The 19,781-nt window shown below is 45.9% G+C and overlaps 1 protein-coding gene across 2 annotated transcripts in view; it reads right to left on the bottom strand.

Moving 5' to 3' along the window:
• The window catches only part of TTK (TTK protein kinase), a 75,165-nt gene that overhangs the window by 48,362 nt on the left and 7,022 nt on the right, over positions 1–19,781 (bottom strand). For both annotated transcript variants that reach the window (XM_040350005.1, XM_040350006.1), the window contains exons 4-8: positions 15,936–16,042; positions 8,798–8,941; positions 8,591–8,705; positions 8,448–8,517; positions 8,261–8,355 (exon numbers count right to left, since the gene is read on the bottom strand). In XM_040350005.1, the coding sequence (XP_040205939.1) occupies positions 8,261–8,355; positions 8,448–8,517; positions 8,591–8,705; positions 8,798–8,941; positions 15,936–16,042 (531 nt within the window). The remainder of the gene's footprint in view (positions 1–8,260; positions 8,356–8,447; positions 8,518–8,590; positions 8,706–8,797; positions 8,942–15,935; positions 16,043–19,781) is intronic.

Below are 19,781 nucleotides of genomic sequence, written 5' to 3'. Positions count from 1 at the left end.
GGTCTCCGCGATAGCCCTAACAACCAAGAGGTAATGGTACGGGAGGTAGCTGGCTGACCTCGTCTGCTCCCGTGTGGGATAATTAAGACAGAATCCGTCTTATTGAGATGTAGCTGTGAAGTAACTGGAGATGGTAGGTTTGACATCCTAGGCATGGGACTCGCCCCTCTCATTAGTAAAAGACGGAAGGATGATGTCCTGGTTATAATGAAGGGAGGAAGTTACCCTTGGATAAAAATGGTCTGAGGGCTTCAGAACCACTCTGTCAGGGGAGAACACTAAATAGGGGTTCCGTAGCCATAAGTGCTTGTATCTCCGACGTCCTCCTAGCTGAGGTGATAGCAATACAGGAAGCCATCTTCAGAGCTAGGTTCCACGGTGAGACTAAGTTGAATGGAGAAAAGGGTGGATTGGACAGGGCCTCGAGTACTACACAGAGATCCCCTGTTGGAAAGGCTGGCCTCCTAGGTGGTCTGATCTTACGCAGGCCCTGAGGAACAGAGTGACCGGATGATGAAGAGCCCATCTAGTACCCGTCATGGCTGAAAGGGCGGATACTTGCACCTTCAGGGTACCCGGGCCCAGGCCCTTGTTAAGCCCGGACTGAAGAAATTCAAGAATTCGAGATGGGATTCCAATCTCTTTGCTGCGACGACACAAACCTCTCCCAGATCCTAGTATAGGTGACATCAGTGGAGCTCCTTAAAGCTTGTAATAAGGTTGATATTACCTCCTGAGAGTATCCTAGTTCCCCTAACCTAGCCCTCTCAACTTCCAAGCTGGCAAATGCAGCTTCTCTGGGCTGGATGGAAGAATTGCCTCTGATGTATGAGATCCCAGGTTACTGGAAGATGTATTGGAGGCCGCGTACCTAGTTGTAGCAGGGTCGTAACCATGGCCTCCTCGGTCGGAACGGTATTAGTACAATAACCGTGGCTGAGGACCTCCGAAGTCGGGACAGGAATCTTGTAATCCGAGAAGTTGGAAGAAAAATGTACCCCAGCTCGAAGCTCCATGGAAGAACTAGGCAGTTCGTCCCTTCGGCTGATGGAAAGTGGGCTCTGGACAGGAACCTCTGACACTTGGAGTTCTTTGGCGTGGCCGCTAGGTCGACTTCTGGTATTCCACAAGTTTTCGTAAGAATGGAGAATACCTGTTGGTTCAGGGACCATTCGTTGTTTGAAAGTGTCTCTCGGCTTAGGTAGTTGGCCAACGAATTCTGTGTTGCCGGGACGTATACTGCCCATAGATCTAACAGGTGCACTTGTGCCCTTTCCAATATGGGCAAACTTCCTCTTGAAGCGTGCGACTCCTGATGCCCCCCTGTATCTGGATACATGACACCGCTACTTGTTGTGCATCCTGATCAGGACACTCTTCCCCTCTAGAAGAGGCGCAACGGCCAGGAGAGCCTGAAAGGCTGCTCTGAGCTCTAAAATATTTGACACTATGCCCTGAGCCCGAAAGTGCCACTGTCCTTGGGCTACTTGGTCTAGATAGTGTGGACCCCATCCCCCCTGGCTGGCGTCCGATGTTACTACTTCTGGACTTGGGGGAACTATTGGAATGGACTCCCTGAGGTGTTACGGGTGTGTCCACCACCATACTAATTGCTTTACCCAGTTCGGGATGTGAATGGTTTGGAGTATTGACGTTCCATTCCACTGTCTGAGAAAGGAGTTCTGTAAGACTTGCATGTGTCACAGGGGCCACTGTATCAAAGGTATGGATGCTGACATGGACCCCCGGGTACTGAGGCAGGCTCTGACAGTAGACGTCTGGATGATAGCAGATTCTGTACCTTCTGGAGTAAGGGCTTCAGCCTCTCTTGAGGGAGTTGCACCCGGTACAACCTGGTATATTATTCTGCCCCTAGGAACACCTTGACTTTCTGAATGCTCTGGGTGCTGAGGCAATGCCAAATAGGGGGCACCAAAATTGGAAATGAGATTGATAGATTAAGAACCGAAGGGACCTCTGGAAGGCGGGATGATCGGGACGTGAAGGTAAACGTCCGAAAAATCTAGGAGATAGCATTCAGTCTCATACAGTCTCATACGTCCACTGTCAACAAAATGGACTGAAGGCTTTTCCAATCTGAGGCCCCGTACACACGACAGAGTTTCTCGGCAGAATTCACCGAGAAACTCGGTCAAAACCCGGATTCTGCCGAGAAACTCCGTCGTCTGTACAGTTCTGGCTCGATGGAGCCGCCGAGGAGCTCGACGAGAAAACAGAGAACATGTTCTCCACTTTCTCGTTGTTCTATGGGAGAAGGCGTCCCGCCGAGCTCCTCGGCGGCTCCACCCCAGAACTCGACGAGGAACTCGACGTGCCAAGCACGTCGAGTTCCTCGGCCGTGTGTACGGGGCCTGAGGGCCTCTATTTTGATCATCTGTTGAACCTCTTTAGGTCCAGGACTGGACGTAGATCCCGTTTTTTTTTTTTTTGTACCAGAAATAAAGGGGAATAAAACCCCCTCCCTTTCTGGTGCGGAGGTACTTGGTAGGCTGGAATGTGTTCCCTGGCAATGTGCCCATGAATTTACAATTGTGACAGGTCTTGATAGAGGATAGTGTCCATGAATCTGTTATACGAGTTGCCCATATCCGAGCGAATCTCTTGAGTCTGGTGCCCACCTGAGCTGGGTGGGCAGACGGACCCTCAAAAAGGACTTATGCTGTTCCCCGGCTGTGATAGCCTTGGCTTACTGTAAATACATGAAGGAGGGTCGAGTCTTCCAGTCCCTCCTAAATTCCCTGCCGGGACGGTAGGATCTAGCATCCCGGTACTTGACAGGAAGATCGCGTCTTTAAGCGGGGCCCTTCTGGGGCTCTGGTCTCCTATCGGAGGGAATCAGCCCGGATTTTCCCCCGGTAACCTTGGAGATGGCCAAGTCCATCTTTGTGCCAAATACACTTGAGCCGCCATATGGAGTTTTGCACCAGTTGATTTTGATGCTGCCTCCGCTATCCAGGGTCTCAGCCATAAGGCTCTTCCCAGTCATGAAGTCGCCCCCTCAGGAGCCGTAAGCCAACTTAATTTCCCTGCAGGGAGGAGAATATCTTCCCCTGGTCGGCTCCTTCTAGAATGGAATTCTCAACATTAGCCGCCCATGCAGCGATAGTTTTAGCTACTGCCGCCGTGGTGATAGCCGGCCTACTAGCGTCTCCTGTCGTGGAGCAGGCTTTCTTCAGTTCTATATTGATTTCACGATCAAGAACGTCCCGGTTGGTAACTGCATCTTCAATCAGTAGAGAAACGTCTCTAGCGAGTCGCATTAAAGATGAATCGACCGTAGTTGCATTGATCAAAGAATTGATCCTAGACTCCCACAAGGGGTACAATCTGCAAACTTGTTGCTCATACTGGGCCGCTTATGCGATCTCCCCCACTCATCCTTTATGAGGTTTTCCAGCTCTTTGATGAAGGGAAATGATTCAGGACCCCCCTTTCAGCACCAGGAAATATTTCTGAACCTTCAGAGGTTCTGCCATAACCCCTTCCCAGCTGATCGCTTCCTCGACTGAATGGACAAATGGTTCAACTAAAAGAAGAGACAGTCCGACGCCTGCTCACACTCCTCATTCTTAGAGAGGGTTTTTGCAGCCTGGCGTAACGGCCGGGTGCTGGGCGATGTGCTTGGGGAAGGATCGCCCACAATTGATCCCTGTGCGATTCTCCTAGGAGCTCAGTATATACTCTGGCCTCCGAATCCTTGGTTACTTCAATGAAGCACGAGCGGCAGGCCAATTCCCCTGGCAAGGCTGGCGCCCCGCATATTTGGCAAACATTTGCTGTGGTGCGGGTAAGGTAGCTCCATCTGGGATGAAGGTAATCGTCTGCGGTGGGACCGACTATGACAAGAGTGGCTGTGACGCGAGCGGCTATGCCTTGATTGAAGAAAGCAAGAGGGTAACCTTGAGTGACTTCTTGCGCCTTCTGCCGGAAGCATGGCTAGAATCTCCCTCTGTGCCGCAAACTTGCGTCTTTTGACCCGATAGGGCTACCAAAACTGTAGCGTCAGTGGCCAAGCTCTCTTTTTTGTCTCTTCTCTACTTACCACCTTCTGGACGGCCTCTATACCTGGTCAGCTGATGGTGGTCTGCGAGGGCAGTGGCCCCCATGAGGATAGCAGGGAGACAGCCCGGAAAGGTGGGAAAAAAGAGAGAAGGGAAAACATTACAATATGTCCCCCCCCCCCCCCAACATTTCTATTTATTAAATATAATAATTTTATATACATAAATCTATCCTTATTTTATTTTTTATTTTTTGAATTATATTAATTGTTTAATTATGGATATACTTTCTCCTATAATATGTTATAAATTAATATATAAATGTATTATATCTTCTATCCTATTTGTTCCTATTTCTTTTTTTTTTTTTTTTTTTTTTGTGTAATCAATTGGCCCAGGCTGAACTGGGACGAGCCTGCACACACCTGGTGCAATCTTCACTCTGAGAAGAGCAGAGCAGCAGGACTGCAGCCAGAACTACAGAGCGATAGGACTGTTACCTTTTTTTTTTTTTTTTTTTAAACGGCGCCGCCATTTGGAAGAGGGCAGACGAGACCGGCGGCATCATCACTGAGCTGCGTGCATGCGCAGAGCGCTGAGGGGTATGCGGCGGTGACCCCGAGAGTATGGGGTGTCAGAGGAACCACAGGGCTCAGCAGAGCTGAGAAAAAAACAACAGGCAGGCAAAGTTACAAAACGGACTAACCTTAGGTGGCAAATGTAATGATACAAATACCTTTGTGGAAGCACACACTGCACTGGAAGGAAAGACAGAGCGAAAGTGGGGGCCACTGCGAGATTTGAAGCTTCTTTAAAGCTTGCTACAAATGCCAGTATAATTCCAGAGCCCCTGAGACCACCAGAACGGGGTTCCCACCATAAAGCTCATTTAGAGACTGTACAGGAGGGACTTCCAAACAGGAGAGGCTGAACCTGCTGGGGCGATCTGCGGTAAGAGGCATGCTTCTTGCTTGTTCGTCCAATCTGTCAGGTGAGGATAAAAAAAAGAGAATGGTGCGGGGCGTCTCCCCTTCAAATTTATAGCTAACCAATCCTGTCAGGTTGTGGGGGCGGAGTCACAACCCAGTGTGTGCTGCCATGAATGCGTCAGGAAAAAAGGTTTCCCCTTTACCCTGTCCCTACTGGTTACGGTGGGGTGGAGCATGGAAGAACAAACGCTTCAGGTTTACCCGTTAAGTGCTGTGGCCTGCTCCTGCTAACTGCGCAGGTGTCGCAGAGGAGTCATCCCATCCCTTTGGTGGTCCACAGCCTCTGCTGGGTCTTCAGTTTTTGAACACCAGCACCCCTGAAACATTGCCCACTGCCCTGTTCCACCACCAGGGAGGTGTAGGTGCTGTGCAGTACCTAAAACACACACAGCATCTCAGGTCCTCAGCAGAAGAGTCAGAGCACTAAGGAATGGCTTAAACTCGCAGCACCAAGAGGACTTGCCACCAAGCCAACTGCTTCCTTTGTAGTAAAGCATCCTATCTCATCCTATTTGATCAGGATTAGGACTGGTGGAATAATGAACCCATGGAGCCAGCACACCCCCCCAGAGCATGCAACACTGAGCCAACTGCTCCTCTGGCAAGTCTGGATCCCCGTTTGCACTGTATGGAGAGAGTATTAACCTCTCTAGCACCTGCCGATGACGTCATACGCCTCGGAAGTGACCCCGCTGGATGCTTCTGTAGGCCAGCTTGGAGCACAATACCTCCTCCCCCTTGCACGCTACAGCTTCCTCTTTCCCCTACACATAGCAGCCATGCTGTCGGTGGTCAAAGTATGCCACCATTGCGACCGCGCTTATGGGGCCGACATCACATAGCCTTTGCATGTAACCAACAATGGAAACCTCTGGTCCCCCTTCCCCCCACAGGAGGTGACCCGCAGGAAAGGGTACAGTACCCTTCTACCGCTGGTGAGGCACAGTCTGGGGCTGTGGGATTTTACCACCCGCCCCCTGTTTCTGTGAGGCAGTCCAAGCCCTGGGACTTTCTATTCCCCTCTACCAGCCAAACCCGTAGGGATCACTTAGAACCACCAACCCCACGGATCCCATGTGCCTCCTCCCCTCTGGCCACCAAGAGGGATCCCCACCTGTGGAGCTTCAGGTGACAGACAGGTAGGGGACACAAACCCCTGGCCCTCCTTACCTTATGATGGCTAATGTCGGCCACGCTAGGATGGCCCCTGCCTCCAATACGCTCCCGACGTGAAAAGGATGGTCTTGCCTCTGGAACCTCCAGCTGCCTGTGCGACCTTTCCAGCTCCCCATCAGCCAATGCCTGGCCCACTTTCAGCATCTGCGGTTGGAACCGGAAGCCATGGATCAAGGAGAGGTGCACACCCGCCTCCGGAAGCGACGTCACCCACTACACGGCCCTGCTGTGAGCTCCGTTACGGCCGAGTTTCCACTGAGAACCTGAAAGCAGGTCCCCGAAGCATCCCACTACACAACTTTCAGAGAGCTGAAGTGGCAACAGAAAAACAGCATGGCTGCCAGGTAACCTCTCTCCAAGGCATCGCACCGCTAATCCCCAGAGACATCCATCTCCTTCCCGGACATACAGACTTCAGCCTCCCTAGCTGCCTTTAGCCACAGTTCCTCGCAGTCTCCTGGTGGAAAAAAAAAACACCAAAACCGTGGAGTAGGCAGGGAAGCATGCTTTTTAAATCTAGGCTAGGCAGAGTTTTCCCCAAGAAAGGAGGAGCCGAGGTCTCTCATAGGTGGCTGTCCTGAAAGACGATATAGGAAAAGTATGTAATTGACCATAAACGGGTATACCTATAGGATGAGGTCAATGCCATTTTATATATATATATATATATATATATATATATATATATATATTAGGGCTGTGACTGATTAAAATTTTTGTGTTCGATTAATCGTTTGTTTTTTTAATCGATTAATCGACTAATTTCGATTAATTAACGCACATACAGATACAACTACTTTTAGCTGATCTCCTTGCATTGCAACTCTGCATTAGCCACTGGTAAATGTGGTGGGGGCAGTATGGGGGCAGATGTGTATATTACAGCATCTGCCCCCATGCTGTAATATACACATCTGACCCCATGCTGTAATATACACATCTGCCCCCATACTGCAAGAATATACACATCTGCCCCCATGTGTACATTACAGCATGGGGGCATATGTGTACATTACAGCATGGGGGCATATGTGTATATTCTTGCAGTATGGGGGCATATGTGTATATTCTTGCAGCATGGGGGCAGATGTTTACATTACAGCATGGGGGCAGATGTGTATATTCTTGCAGTATGGGGGCAGATGTGTATATTCTTGCAGTATGGGGGCAGATGTGTACATTACAGCATGGGGGCAGATGTGTACATTACAGCATGGGGGCAGATGTGTACATTACAGCATGGGGGCAGATGTGTACATTACAGCATGGGGCAGATGTGTACATTACAGCATGGGGGCAGATGTGTACATTACAGCATCTGCCTCCATGCTGTAATATACACATCTGCCCCCATGCTGTAATATACACATCTGCCTCCCATACTGCAAGAATATACACATCTGCCCCCATGTGTACATTACAGCATGGGGGCAGATGTGTATATTCTTGCAGTATGGGGGCAGATGTGTACATTACAGCATGGGGGCAGATGTGTACATTACAGCATGGGGGCAGATGTGTACATTACAGCATGGGGGCAGATGTGTACATTACAGCATGGGGGCAGATGTTTACATTACAGCATCTGCCCCCATGCTTTAATACACACATCTGTCCCCATACTCCAGGAATATATACATCTGCCCCATAATGTTACCACACACAGATGGTTGTCCTTTCTTACCTGACTATCAGGCAGGCAGACCCATCTGCAGAGTAGCTGATGGACACACGTGCGCAAGGGAAGAAGATACAAGCAGGCGGGCAGGTGATGATGACGTCAGCGCGCCGCGGCTCCGGAGCTAGGCCGAAGCCGCGGCCTTTCCTATGGGCGAGACCGCGGAGCTCACTCCGCGGATCGTCAATCGATCAAAATAATTTTAATCGACCAAAGAAATTAACGATTAATCGACCAATTAATCGTTAATTTCCGCAGCCCTAATTTTATATATATATATATATATATATATATATATATATATATATATATATATAAATAAAAGTACACTTGCAGATTTGAACTCATACCTTATTTTATGATATGTTATCAAAGTATGCTTGTCAGATTCTTACCTTTCAACACTTGAGGTGGAGAACACACTAGGATTTGTTGTTCCAGCATTTGAGGAAGTTACAGACTGTACAGTTACCCTTCCAAACTGACATGTCTAGCAAGTTACAAAACAAAAAACAAATCTCAATTAATAAATTAAATAAATACTTGGTACCTTCTGGGGATGTCAACATATTACAAAATTACCTTAATAGGCACATTTGCTAAAGGTTTTCGTTGCATCTCTCCACAATCTTCAGGTGAACTAACCTTTTCCCTATGAAAATGAAGCAATAAATCAGGTCATGTAGACACACACACACACACACACACACACACTATCCACTTACCCAAATAAAAATCTCATGTTTACAGAGAGCTCGCCTGAGCTTTCACTTCTCGTTTTCCTTGGTCTCCCAAAGCCATTGCTTTGAACATTTTCTCCATTATGTTGATGTAGAGACACTGCACAAAAAAAAAAAAAAAATCAAATTTGAAAAATAATGGTGACTAGTATAGGCTTATCCAACAATGGTTTCAACTAGAAAAATACTAACAAGATAAATTTTCTTTATCTTCCTCTGATATCAGCTGAGGTTTCCTTAATTGCAGGTTCTTCAATGCCAACTCAATCATCTCAGCTGGAATAGCTCCACATTCCTTTCCTCTCAGAAGAATTTGCTTGCTTTTTTTAAAGTTTCCTAAAAAAAAAATAAAAAAAAAATAGTTACAAAAGATGCTACAATCATTGATTTTTCAACAGAGGTAGAGGAAAACATTGTAGCACAAATCTGAAAATCTGTAAAACAAACCTTCGGGTAGAAGGGTGTCGCCTGGAGCTGAATGGCGTAGGGTGTGCACAGTGGGCGTGTAATCATGCCTCTTCCACACAGACAAGCTGTCTTCCTAGCCCACCTCAAATATCTGTGCACGGACAAATCCGTCCTCTTGGATACACATATTACAGGGCAGATGCAACTGGCGCTCAAAAAGCCCTGGGGTTGGTTATACCAAGCCCCCTACACCTCCAACTCTCCGTGGTGCTGCCATCCCAATTGCTAAAGCGGTACAATTTCAGCTCCATTATCTGCAGTTGGACACGCTGGGTCGGTCCCTGTTCCTTTACGCCACCATTGGTGGCCTGGAAGTTCGCCTCATGGCGTTTTATATTCCGCCACCATTTCAGTTTGCCGTCCTACAGGAGGGAGGGGCATTTATGACCAAACACCCCACAGTGCCTGCTATTTGGCTGGGAGATTTTAACATGACGATTGATCCCACCTTTGATAGACTCTCGCTCACTAGATTTGGGAGGTTCCTTTCAGAGTTTGCCATGACAGACACTTGGAGGCATAGGTACCCGACAGCAGTTGCTTACGCCTGCTTTACTCCCTCAGTTTGCTATGTCTCGCATCGACACGATTTTGATCTCCCTAACCTGATGTCTGACCTCCTCGATGCTGGATTTTGCGTCAGGGTACCCTCTGATCACTCACCTTACTGGGTGAACCTGCGACTGCCCTCAGTCCCTTCGGTGCGCATGGGGCGGCTGATCCAGTTTTGGTTTGCCATGTCAGACCTGGAGGATATCCAGCAAGAATGGGTCCAAACTGCACGTTCATATGATGCCTTCTGCACTTATTAACAGACACAAAGCCTCATCTAAATTTGTTCTAAAGCAGGCCGAGGAGTGACTTAGTTATTTTGAACAAGTGCTCCTCACTGACCCATCAACAACTAATGCTGCCTTTGTGCGCACTGCAGTCCAGACTAACTGACCAACTACACTGAGCAAGCCAAAACAGGTAATCTTTTTTAGTAAGCAATGAGTCTGTACACAAAAAAACACACAGGCAAACCGCTTGCTTATATGGCTCACCTGGCTCATAATGGTGGTCCAGCTTCAATTGGCATCTGGAGCCATGATCACAGACTGTTCAGGTGGTAGTTGAGTTTAAGCAGTTTTATTCTGACCTTTACACCTCTACTGCCAGTCACTCCCAGGACAAATTGACTGTTCCTTCAAAACATTAACTTCCCCACCCTCAAATCAACCAGCTGGGAGGCACCCATCACCCCAGACTGCATAGCGGAGGCACTGGTGCATCTCCCATCATCTAAGGCACCTGGCCTTTCCCTTAGAATTCAACAATTCCAAGAGGTCCTTATCCCTAAATTGCAGGCGTTATACACCCACATCTTCGACTGCCACACTCCCAAGCTCCATGGGTGAAGCTCTTATTGTCCCCATTCCGAAACCTGGAAAAGGACCGGCTTTTCCCAGAAATCACAAAAAATAAATAAAAAAAAGGTAAGTACTGTATTCCCATAGGGGTTGCCCAGCCAAATTTAATAAAACCTGGGACAGATGGATAGAGGACTCCTATCTGCACAAGCAAAGAATAATTTTTGAACAACACACAGTCCTTGTTGTATCCCATGACACTGCCCTCCACACATTTTGATCGACTGTACATCTTTTGGCTTTGCACTATGCCACACTCTAAGTTGGCTACTAACCCAACATTCAGGACGCAATAGATCCTGTTTTTTCGGTTTCTGGCCTATCCTTGGCAATATGACCTGTTATGAGAGAGATTATATATATATATATATATATATAATGGTCATGTCAAATTCTCTATCCTTTCGAATGGTGCCTGTTGCACTTGAATGCATATGCTGTTTATTATGCTCAATAAGCTTCACTTTAACAAAATATTTTCTACATTTAGCCCTCAGATACTTTTTACTTTCAAATGTAGTAGCATATCAGACAACCTATAATCATGAAAAATGGTGCTAAATATTTACTGAATTATTGTGAACAATCACATTTTGAAAATAAAGTGATTAAAAGGGGCAGAAAGTTTATCTTAATGCATGCAATGGCTCCCAGTTGATGGTGGCTTCACATGTGGATTCTCTGACCAGAAGTGCATTTGAACAAAAGTGCCCGAGTTAAAAACCAGGAGTTTGAAACAGGAGTTAAGACAGGAGTCTTCATTATTTTTTTCAATCACTGACCCAGAACAAGCTTGCAGCTAGTAAAGTTGGAACTCTTGATATATAGATTCAGCGGTGCAGCAGACACTATCTCCTTAGTATGCTCACCCCAGGGACAGTGAGCAGGATGCTCTCAAACGAGTCAACTCTCCCCAGGGATAGTGCAGCCAGGCAGGGTCCTCCCAGCTCTCGGGTTCTGCAGACAGGACAAACAACCAGGACTCCCATAGTTTAACACAGGGGTACATATCTCTTCCCCCCCCCCCCTAGGCAATTGATCCAGGGTTGCACCGATTGCCCGTTGAGGGGTCAGGAAGGAATTTTTTTTCCCCGGTCGCTGCAGATTGGCACAGGACGCCTGGGGTTTTTCGCCTTCCTCTGGACCAATCGGGGAGAGAAGACTCAGCGAGTGACGGCTTACTTGGACAGTCTTTCACCCATCACCATATAAGACCCCCCCAATCAACATTACTTCCCTGCGTTTTTTTTCTGCGACCATGGGTTACCTAAAATACTCTGCAGAAACCATCCGGGAACTAAAACCATTTGCCTCTATACTCCCAGTTGTCACCAAAAAAGCTCTAAGGAATGAGCGACTGTTGAGAATCAATCGACGATCAACAGTCAAAAACTACGCGCAGGTACCCCATCCCAAGCTCATATAATGCGCTTTGGTCAACACAAGATCGGCAGTAAAACACTGACAAGAAATCTATGATTTCATCCTTCAACACGATCTAGACTGCCTCTTCATCACCGAAAGCTGTCTGACAGCCGACTGCAACACCATTCTAACAGAATTGGTGCCAGCAAATTATCGCATACAAATGCAAAACAGAGTGGGGCAAAGAGGGGGGCCTGGCGGTGATCCACAAGACTCCCCTCTCAATCACCAAACCAGTCCTTCAAAACTCGCTTGCATTCATGGAAACCCTCACTCTGCAGCTGCAAACAAATCCAAGATACGGTCCATATGCTACTTTGCTATAGACCACCAGGCCCAAAAACGCACCTTCTCACGTCATTGACTGAATTCATCTCCACATATACCCTAAACATCAAACACCTTTTGGTGCTTGGGGATTTCAACCTCTGGGCCAACTCCTCGCTGGACCCCGTCGCCGATGCCTGCATTGACCATCTGGAAGGATTAGGTCTGCAGCAACTAATACTCATGCCTCAGGCCATACGCTCGATCTCATTTTCAAACAAGATTTGGAAATTGACATTGTGGGAAATGAGCCGCAACCATGGACCGATCACCATGCCATCAAATTCACAATCACCAAAAACGCCAGCCCAAAAAAAAAAAAAAAAAACGACAAAAGCCGGTGACAACTCACTGGACTAGATCTCAGAAGAAGCTCCACTCGGAACTCTTCAAACCAACACTAGGGAACAAAATAAAAACAACCCAACAAAAACAAACAGCCACAGAAACACTTGACGCCATCAACAAGGCACTACTACAGTCAGCCGACTTGGTAGCACCAAAACGCAAAACTTGCATCCGGAAAAACAACTCCAGCTGGTTTAATGACCAGCTGACGTTGCTAAAAGCAAGAGCGTAGAAGAGCAGAAGCTGCGTGGAAAAGGTGCTCTTCAGACAAAAACCACACCATTTACAAGATAACAAAGAAATATCAAAGAAATCTTCACGGCCAAAAAAAATAAAAAATTTCTCCAACATCATCGCAAATGCCCTTAACCGCCCCCGAGAACTCTTCAAGCTGGTCACTCAGACTATGAATCCTGCTTGTTTAGAGGCCCCCAATTCTGATTCACACAAATTTTGCAACGAATTATCGGATTATTTCATTAATAAAATTGAAAAAAATCTGTGAAAGTATTAAGCAAAATAGAACCGTCAGCAACTCCCCCCCCCCCCCAAATCACAGACCTAATACCCACATAAATCCACCGCAATAACCAAAATTCACTCTAAAACCCATTTCCATCGATGCCACTAAAAATATCATCGGGACTCTGCGTAATAGCACAGCACCCAATGATATCATCCCCACTTAACTGCTGAAAGAAAGTGCCGATATACTGGCACCAGCTATCATGGAGCTCATAAACCAATCATTCAAGGAGGGCATGGTGCCCACCTTGCTGAAACAAGGTACAATAAAACCAATTCTAAAAAAAAAAAAAAAAGTACCCTCGACCCCAAAGACCCAAACAACCGGAGGCCCATAACAGCTCTAAATGTCTTCTCCAAGGTAATGGAGAAAGTAGTTGTACAACAGCTGCAACTGCATTTAGACACCCATTAATTACTCGACCCGTTTCAAGCAGGCTTCCGTCCGGGTCACGGAACAGAAACGGCGCTGCTTAAAATATGGGATGACGCTCTAGAGGCCGCAGACAAAGGAGAATCTTGTCTCCTGATACTGCTGGACCTAAGCGTGGCTTTTGACACTGTAGACCACGGACTACTACTGGCTAGGCTAGCTGAAGTAGCCGGAGTCGCTGAAGGTGTTTTACCCTGGTTCTCCTTCTTGGAAAACCGATCACAAATAGTGAAACTGGGGTCTTTCACTTGTGAAAATGCGGAGTCCCTGAGGGATCTCCCTTATTGTTTAATATCTATCTTCGCCCTCTCTTTGAAATCATCAGTAACCAGAAGTTACTTTACCACTCTTATGCAGACGACACACAACTGTATTTCCGCATCTGCAACAAAAAGGATCATTCTCTTGGACTAGAGAAATGCCTCACTCTAATAGATAACTGGATGACAAAAAGTCATCTTAAACTCAATGATTCGAAAACAGAACTTCTCCTGTTTCACGCCAACGGGAAAAATCACCCCGCGTCAACATGCACTCCCCCACCCATTCTGGGTAAAACTATCACCCCTAGCACCAAGTCAAAAGTCTCGGAGTCATTTTCGATACCTACATGACAATGGATGCACAAATAGGGTCAGTAGTCAGCGGATCCCACCATCTGCTGCGCCTACTACGCAGACTCACGCCCTTTATCCCGAAAGAGGACATTGCAGTCGTGGTGGGAACAATCATCAATTCCAGACTCGACTACGCAAATGCCCTCCATCTAGGACTCCCCAAATACCAAATCACTCGTCTGCAAGTTGTTCAAAATACGGCCGCTCAACTAGTGACTGGGAAAAAACCATGGGAATCAATCTCACCTTCACCAAGATCCCTTCATTGGTTGCCAGTAAAAAGATAATCACTTTCAAGGCACTCTGTCTAATACACAAGTGTATTCAAGGCAACGCCCCCCCCAATATCTATGCGAAAAAAATAAAAGCCCATAACCCCAATCGCATTCTGCGATCCACCAATCAAAACCTCCTCCAGATACAAGTCCAAAGGAAATCGAAGATTTGCAGTCCAAGGACCCCGCCTGTGGAATGCACTACCAGCCACCATCCGACTGGAGTCGGACCACTTGGCCTTCAGGAGAAAGATTAAAACCCATCTCTTCTGAGGTCAAGGGGTTCCTTATCAATGAAATGGATACAGCGCCCAGAGGCGATTCAGTTCGCATGTGTTGCGCTTTACAAGTCTCTCACTCACTCATTAGGATAAAAAAGCCTTCTGTTTGCAGCAGCTCCCCCATAATACTTGCCTGAGGTCCCTATAGATCCAGCATTGTTGTAGGAATGTCTCGGGACTCCTCATTGGCTGAGACAGCAGTGCAGCGCCATTGGCTCCCGCTGTCAAAGTCAGCAAGCCACCCAATCTGGAGAGGGGGCGGGGTCAGGCTGTGGCTCCATGTCTGAATTGACACAGGAAGCTATAGCCCGGGTGCCCCCATAGCAAGCTGCTTGCTGTGGGGGCACTCAACAGAAGGGAGGGACCCGAGAAGAGGATCAGGGCTGCTCTGTGCAAAATCAACTTCACAAAGCAGGTAAGCAGAACATGTTTGTTATTTTTAAACAACAAAAAAAAAAATCCACATACAAGACTTTAGTATCACTTTAAATACCCAAGTCACATTTTGGTTAGAGCCTATGGATGAATGAATGAATGAATGAATGAATGGTCAGCAAGTATGCTATGGACAAGATTCAGACAACAGTTGATTGTCTAAGCCATACCATAAATTTATTCAAGCATACCTGAAGCCAGAAACATTCCAACCCCCCCCCCCATATCACCCATTAAAGGGCACAGCTTTATAATGGATGATGATTTAGCAATCTTGTGTTATACTACTCCCTACAGGAGACACACACACAGAAACTCAAGGCCATTTTTTTCCCAGTGACTTCACACAGCCCTCCCCTCAGCCTGCACTCAGAGGAAATGGAGGATTAAAGTGGCTGTAAATATCAGACACAATTATAGAGAGAAAAATTAGATTTCCTGACAGAGAAAAATAAAAAGTGGTGAGGAGGAAGCTCCAGCATACAGCCTGGTATGATACAGACTTGTATCCATGCACAGTTCCCTTATGCTTTGATATGTATTGAGATGCGCACATGGTGGATGTTGTACTGGCCAAGAGAAAATCTTTAAAGCCTCAAAATTGGGCTACTAGGTTTACGTAGAGTATATAAACTATGAAAAATGTTGCCATATTGTGCAAATGCAATTCCTTAAAATAGAAATATAAAATTTTAGAAGCTCATACAATACTTTTCACCATCAAATCAGTATACTTAACTAAAAAAAAAAAAATAAGTTTTAAAAATATTCTTTAAAAAATTACCTCCTGAAAGCTCGAACTGAGCAAAAGCAGTAAACACAAAAGCAAATGTTTTGCAGTTTAATCTTGTAATTTGGAACTGGTCACGTGCCTCATCTGGATCCAGAACACTAAAATAAAAAAAGTGGAGAATTTAAAATAAAACTACGAGCTGTTGAAAAATAGTATTAAGCAAATATGATCAAATATTTATGGAACAAAACCAGATTGCTTTAGCCTGTGTGATCCCTCCAATCAGCTCCCCTCATTAAAGTGGATATAAATCCAATGCATGAAACTTGAGCTCGGCACATATCTGCAGTGTTTTGTCATCTCTCTTCAAAGCACTATGTCCCATAGCGGTCTCCTGCTCCATTCTTCTGTGATCTGATGGATAACTCCCGACTAGTTCTCTGTCACATATGATAAAAGCAGCCTAAGGTTTTATGTTGGGGAGGTTGCTATAAATAGCATTAGCACTGATCTGAACAATTCAAAGTACAGGAGCTGAAAGTCTACCTATATGGAGAGGGTGTGAGCGTGCGCCTTTCCTCCAATCAGCCGTCTTGGCTGTATGCCCATGCTTCACTGCAGTGCTAATCAGGAAGAAAAAAAAAACACGATGTGCACTTTCTAAGCAGTATATAAAGACAGCAGATATACATGTAAAAAACATATGTAGGGAGATTTGTTTCATCCCTGTGTATCTAAGGCTGTTCACTTTACTGGGTACATGCGAGGGTTTACATGCACTTTAACCACTTCCTTACTGGGCACTTAAACCCCTTCCTGACCAGAGGACTTTTTGCGATTCGGCACTGCGTCGCTTTAACTGACAATTGCGCGGTCATGCGACGTGGCTCCCAAACAAAATTAACGTCCTTTTTTCCCCACAAATAGAGCTTTCTTTTGGTGGTATTTGATCACCTCTGCGGTTTTTATTTTTTGCGCTATAAACAAAAATAGAGCGACAATTTTGAAAAAAAATAAAATATTTTTACTTTGTTGCTATAATAAATAGCTCAATTTTTTTTTTTACGTTTTTTTTTTTATCCTCAGTCTAGGCCGATACGTATTCTACATATTTTTAGTAAAAAAAAAAAAAATCGCAATAAGCGACTGGTTTGCGCAAAAGTTATAGCGCCTACAAAATAAGGGACAGAATTATTATTATTTATTTATTTATTTTTTTTACTAGAAATGGCGGCGATCTGCGATTTTTATTGGGACTGCGACGTTATGGCGGACACATCGGACACTTTTGACACATTTTTGGCGCCATTCACATTTATACTGCAATCAGTGCTATAAATATGCACTAATTACTGTATAAATTTTTTTTTTTACTAGAAATGGCGGCGATCTGCGATTTTTATTGGGACTGCGACGTTATGGCGGACACATCGGACACTTTTGACACATTTTTGGCGCCATTCACATTTATACTGCAATCAGTGCTATAAATATGCACTAATTACTGTATAAATGCTTTTTTTTTACTAGAAATGGCGGCGATCTGCGATTTTTATTGGGACTGCGCCGTTATGGCGGACACATCGGACACTTTTGACACATTTTTGGCGCCATTCACATTTATACTGCAATCAGTGCTATAAATATGCACTAATTACTGTATAAATGTGACTGGCAGGGAAGGGTTAACACTAGGGGGTGAGGAAGGGGTTAAATGTGTAGCCTGGGTGTGTTCTAACTGTGGGGGAGGGGGGGTGACTGGGGGGGTGACCGATCTATGTCTCTATGTACAAGAGACACAGATCCGTCTCCTCTCTCCCCTGACAGCACCGCTGTCTGCGAGAGCCGGGAATGAGAGATGATCTCATATGTAAACATATGAGATCATCTCTCATTGGCCGCACAGATCGCCTAGGAAACGGCCGCTCCGATTGGCCGTTCACGGCGATCTGTGACTGGCTGTGTCCAAGGGACACGGCCAGTACAGAAGTTCCCCGCCGCGCGCTCGGGAGCGCGCGCGGGGAACGTGTAAAGGAGAGGCCGTAAAAACACGGCCTGTTAGAAATTGGGAGCCGCGCTGAGGCCGTACAAAGTCGTACGGCCGTCAGCAAGTGGTTAAGGTCTGCAGAGTAACTTTACCTGCCCGCCCCTGCTTTTTGAAAGCTCAGACAAGCTCTATAAATTCTGCAGTTTGAATGGATGGGTGTAGAGAACGGCTGCAGATAAGCAGGTACAAATTATGGAGGACTTGTTTAAACCCTGTATCACCTAAGGCTAGTCACTTCAAATGTAAGGGTTTAATACCACTTAAAAACTTTGTTGACCAATTCTTGGTGTTTCAAAACATAATTCTTTAGAACAGAACTCCACCCAAAATATCCTTTTCAACTCAGACAGACTTCCATTATAACCCACTTTTAGCATGCTTGCAACTTTCAGCATAAATAGGCTTCCTCTCCACTCCCAGCAGCCACACGGAATTGCAGGAGAGCAAAAGGGATGCAATTATACTGCGTGTATGGGCAGAGCAGCAGTTAAAAGAGAAGTATGGGGTTTTTGCAGATTTATAATTACCTAGGTTCAATGCTGCATCTGTCCCCCGCCTGTACTCTTAAAGTGAACCTCTTTTACTCTATATTGTGAAAGCCAAGGTAAAAAATGTAACCAGAATTCTCCAAAATCCATTTCAAGAAAACTTCCCAGTACTCTAAACATCTCGGGTGTGTGTCAAACAGATTCAAACTTTTAATAAAGTTTGAAACAGACAGGCAGCTTTTAAAAAAAAAAAAAAAAAAAAAAAAAAAAAAAAACACACCCCACACCTAAGTACACTCACTTTGATACACAAAAGGCATTCTACACAATAGAGCAAGGAGCTTGCACTCCTGTATTACAAACAGTTATGCAAAAAATGTTTGGGATTACCTGTAGGATCCTAGTACATAACAAGCACATCAGTGGATTTCATATTCATGATTTGGGATGTCCCAAACCCCTGAACATGAGGGGTGGGCAACACCGCAACAAGGTCAAAACACAAACCCAAAAACCAAAGGGTTCAGCTCATGACAGCTTAACTGCCAAGAGCGCAAATGCAAAATTCTGAGACAAGAGCAGGTTTGCTTCCTCCTGAACAGCGCAGCTTCTTGTCCCTCCTCTCACGACTACGTTCCATGAACTGTGAGGGTTCTCTCGAATATAGCCCCAGCACAAAAGGCTGGCAGCTGTCATTAAGACTTTCCATGTCATAAGGAATGAAGGCATTTCCAACATTTCATAGCCACGCTCCCCCATCCAATGGAGGGCAAGGGTATTGAAATAGGTGAAAGATGGTCCGATATATATTGAGGTGAGAAATGTTGTCGGGTTTTAAGGAATTTTGTATACTATAAAATTACAACACAAAAAAAAAAAAAAAAATTTCCAAGTCATCAGAAGGAAGGATTTTTCCAACATCCAGCATTTGCGTGTATATCCACCATTCCAGAGCCGACTTGGCCTTGGGAGTTGCATGCATTTGTAAATCCAAGACTCCTGATGTTTTCCCCATACCAGCAGGATAATAAACTGAAAAGTCCTGGAGCGAAACTAGGCAGGAGGACCATCTTTGCCAGCACCTTCATGCAGGCCCAAATCAAGGGACTTCCCAATGACCTCAGGGGCCAAGAGAGTAGAAATCCAGACACTAGTTAGAGTTAGAACTCTTTTTCCTGACAATTATCAGAAGTCGGAGGCACAGAATATATCTATGCCGGCCTCGATAAACACCCTTCTCTAGACCATTTTTCCCTCTTCAAATGGGCCACCTCTCATAAAATACATGGGCATCGCTTTACCCAGTAAAGATATGTTCCACCTAACTTTCCTTCATTGCTGGCGGCCATCAAAAAGGACCTC

This window comes from Rana temporaria, chromosome 4 (assembly GCF_905171775.1).
Source record: "Rana temporaria chromosome 4, aRanTem1.1, whole genome shotgun sequence".
NCBI classification, from domain to species: Eukaryota; Metazoa; Chordata; class Amphibia; order Anura; family Ranidae; genus Rana; species Rana temporaria.
This window is presented reverse-complemented; position numbering and strand designations above follow the sequence as displayed.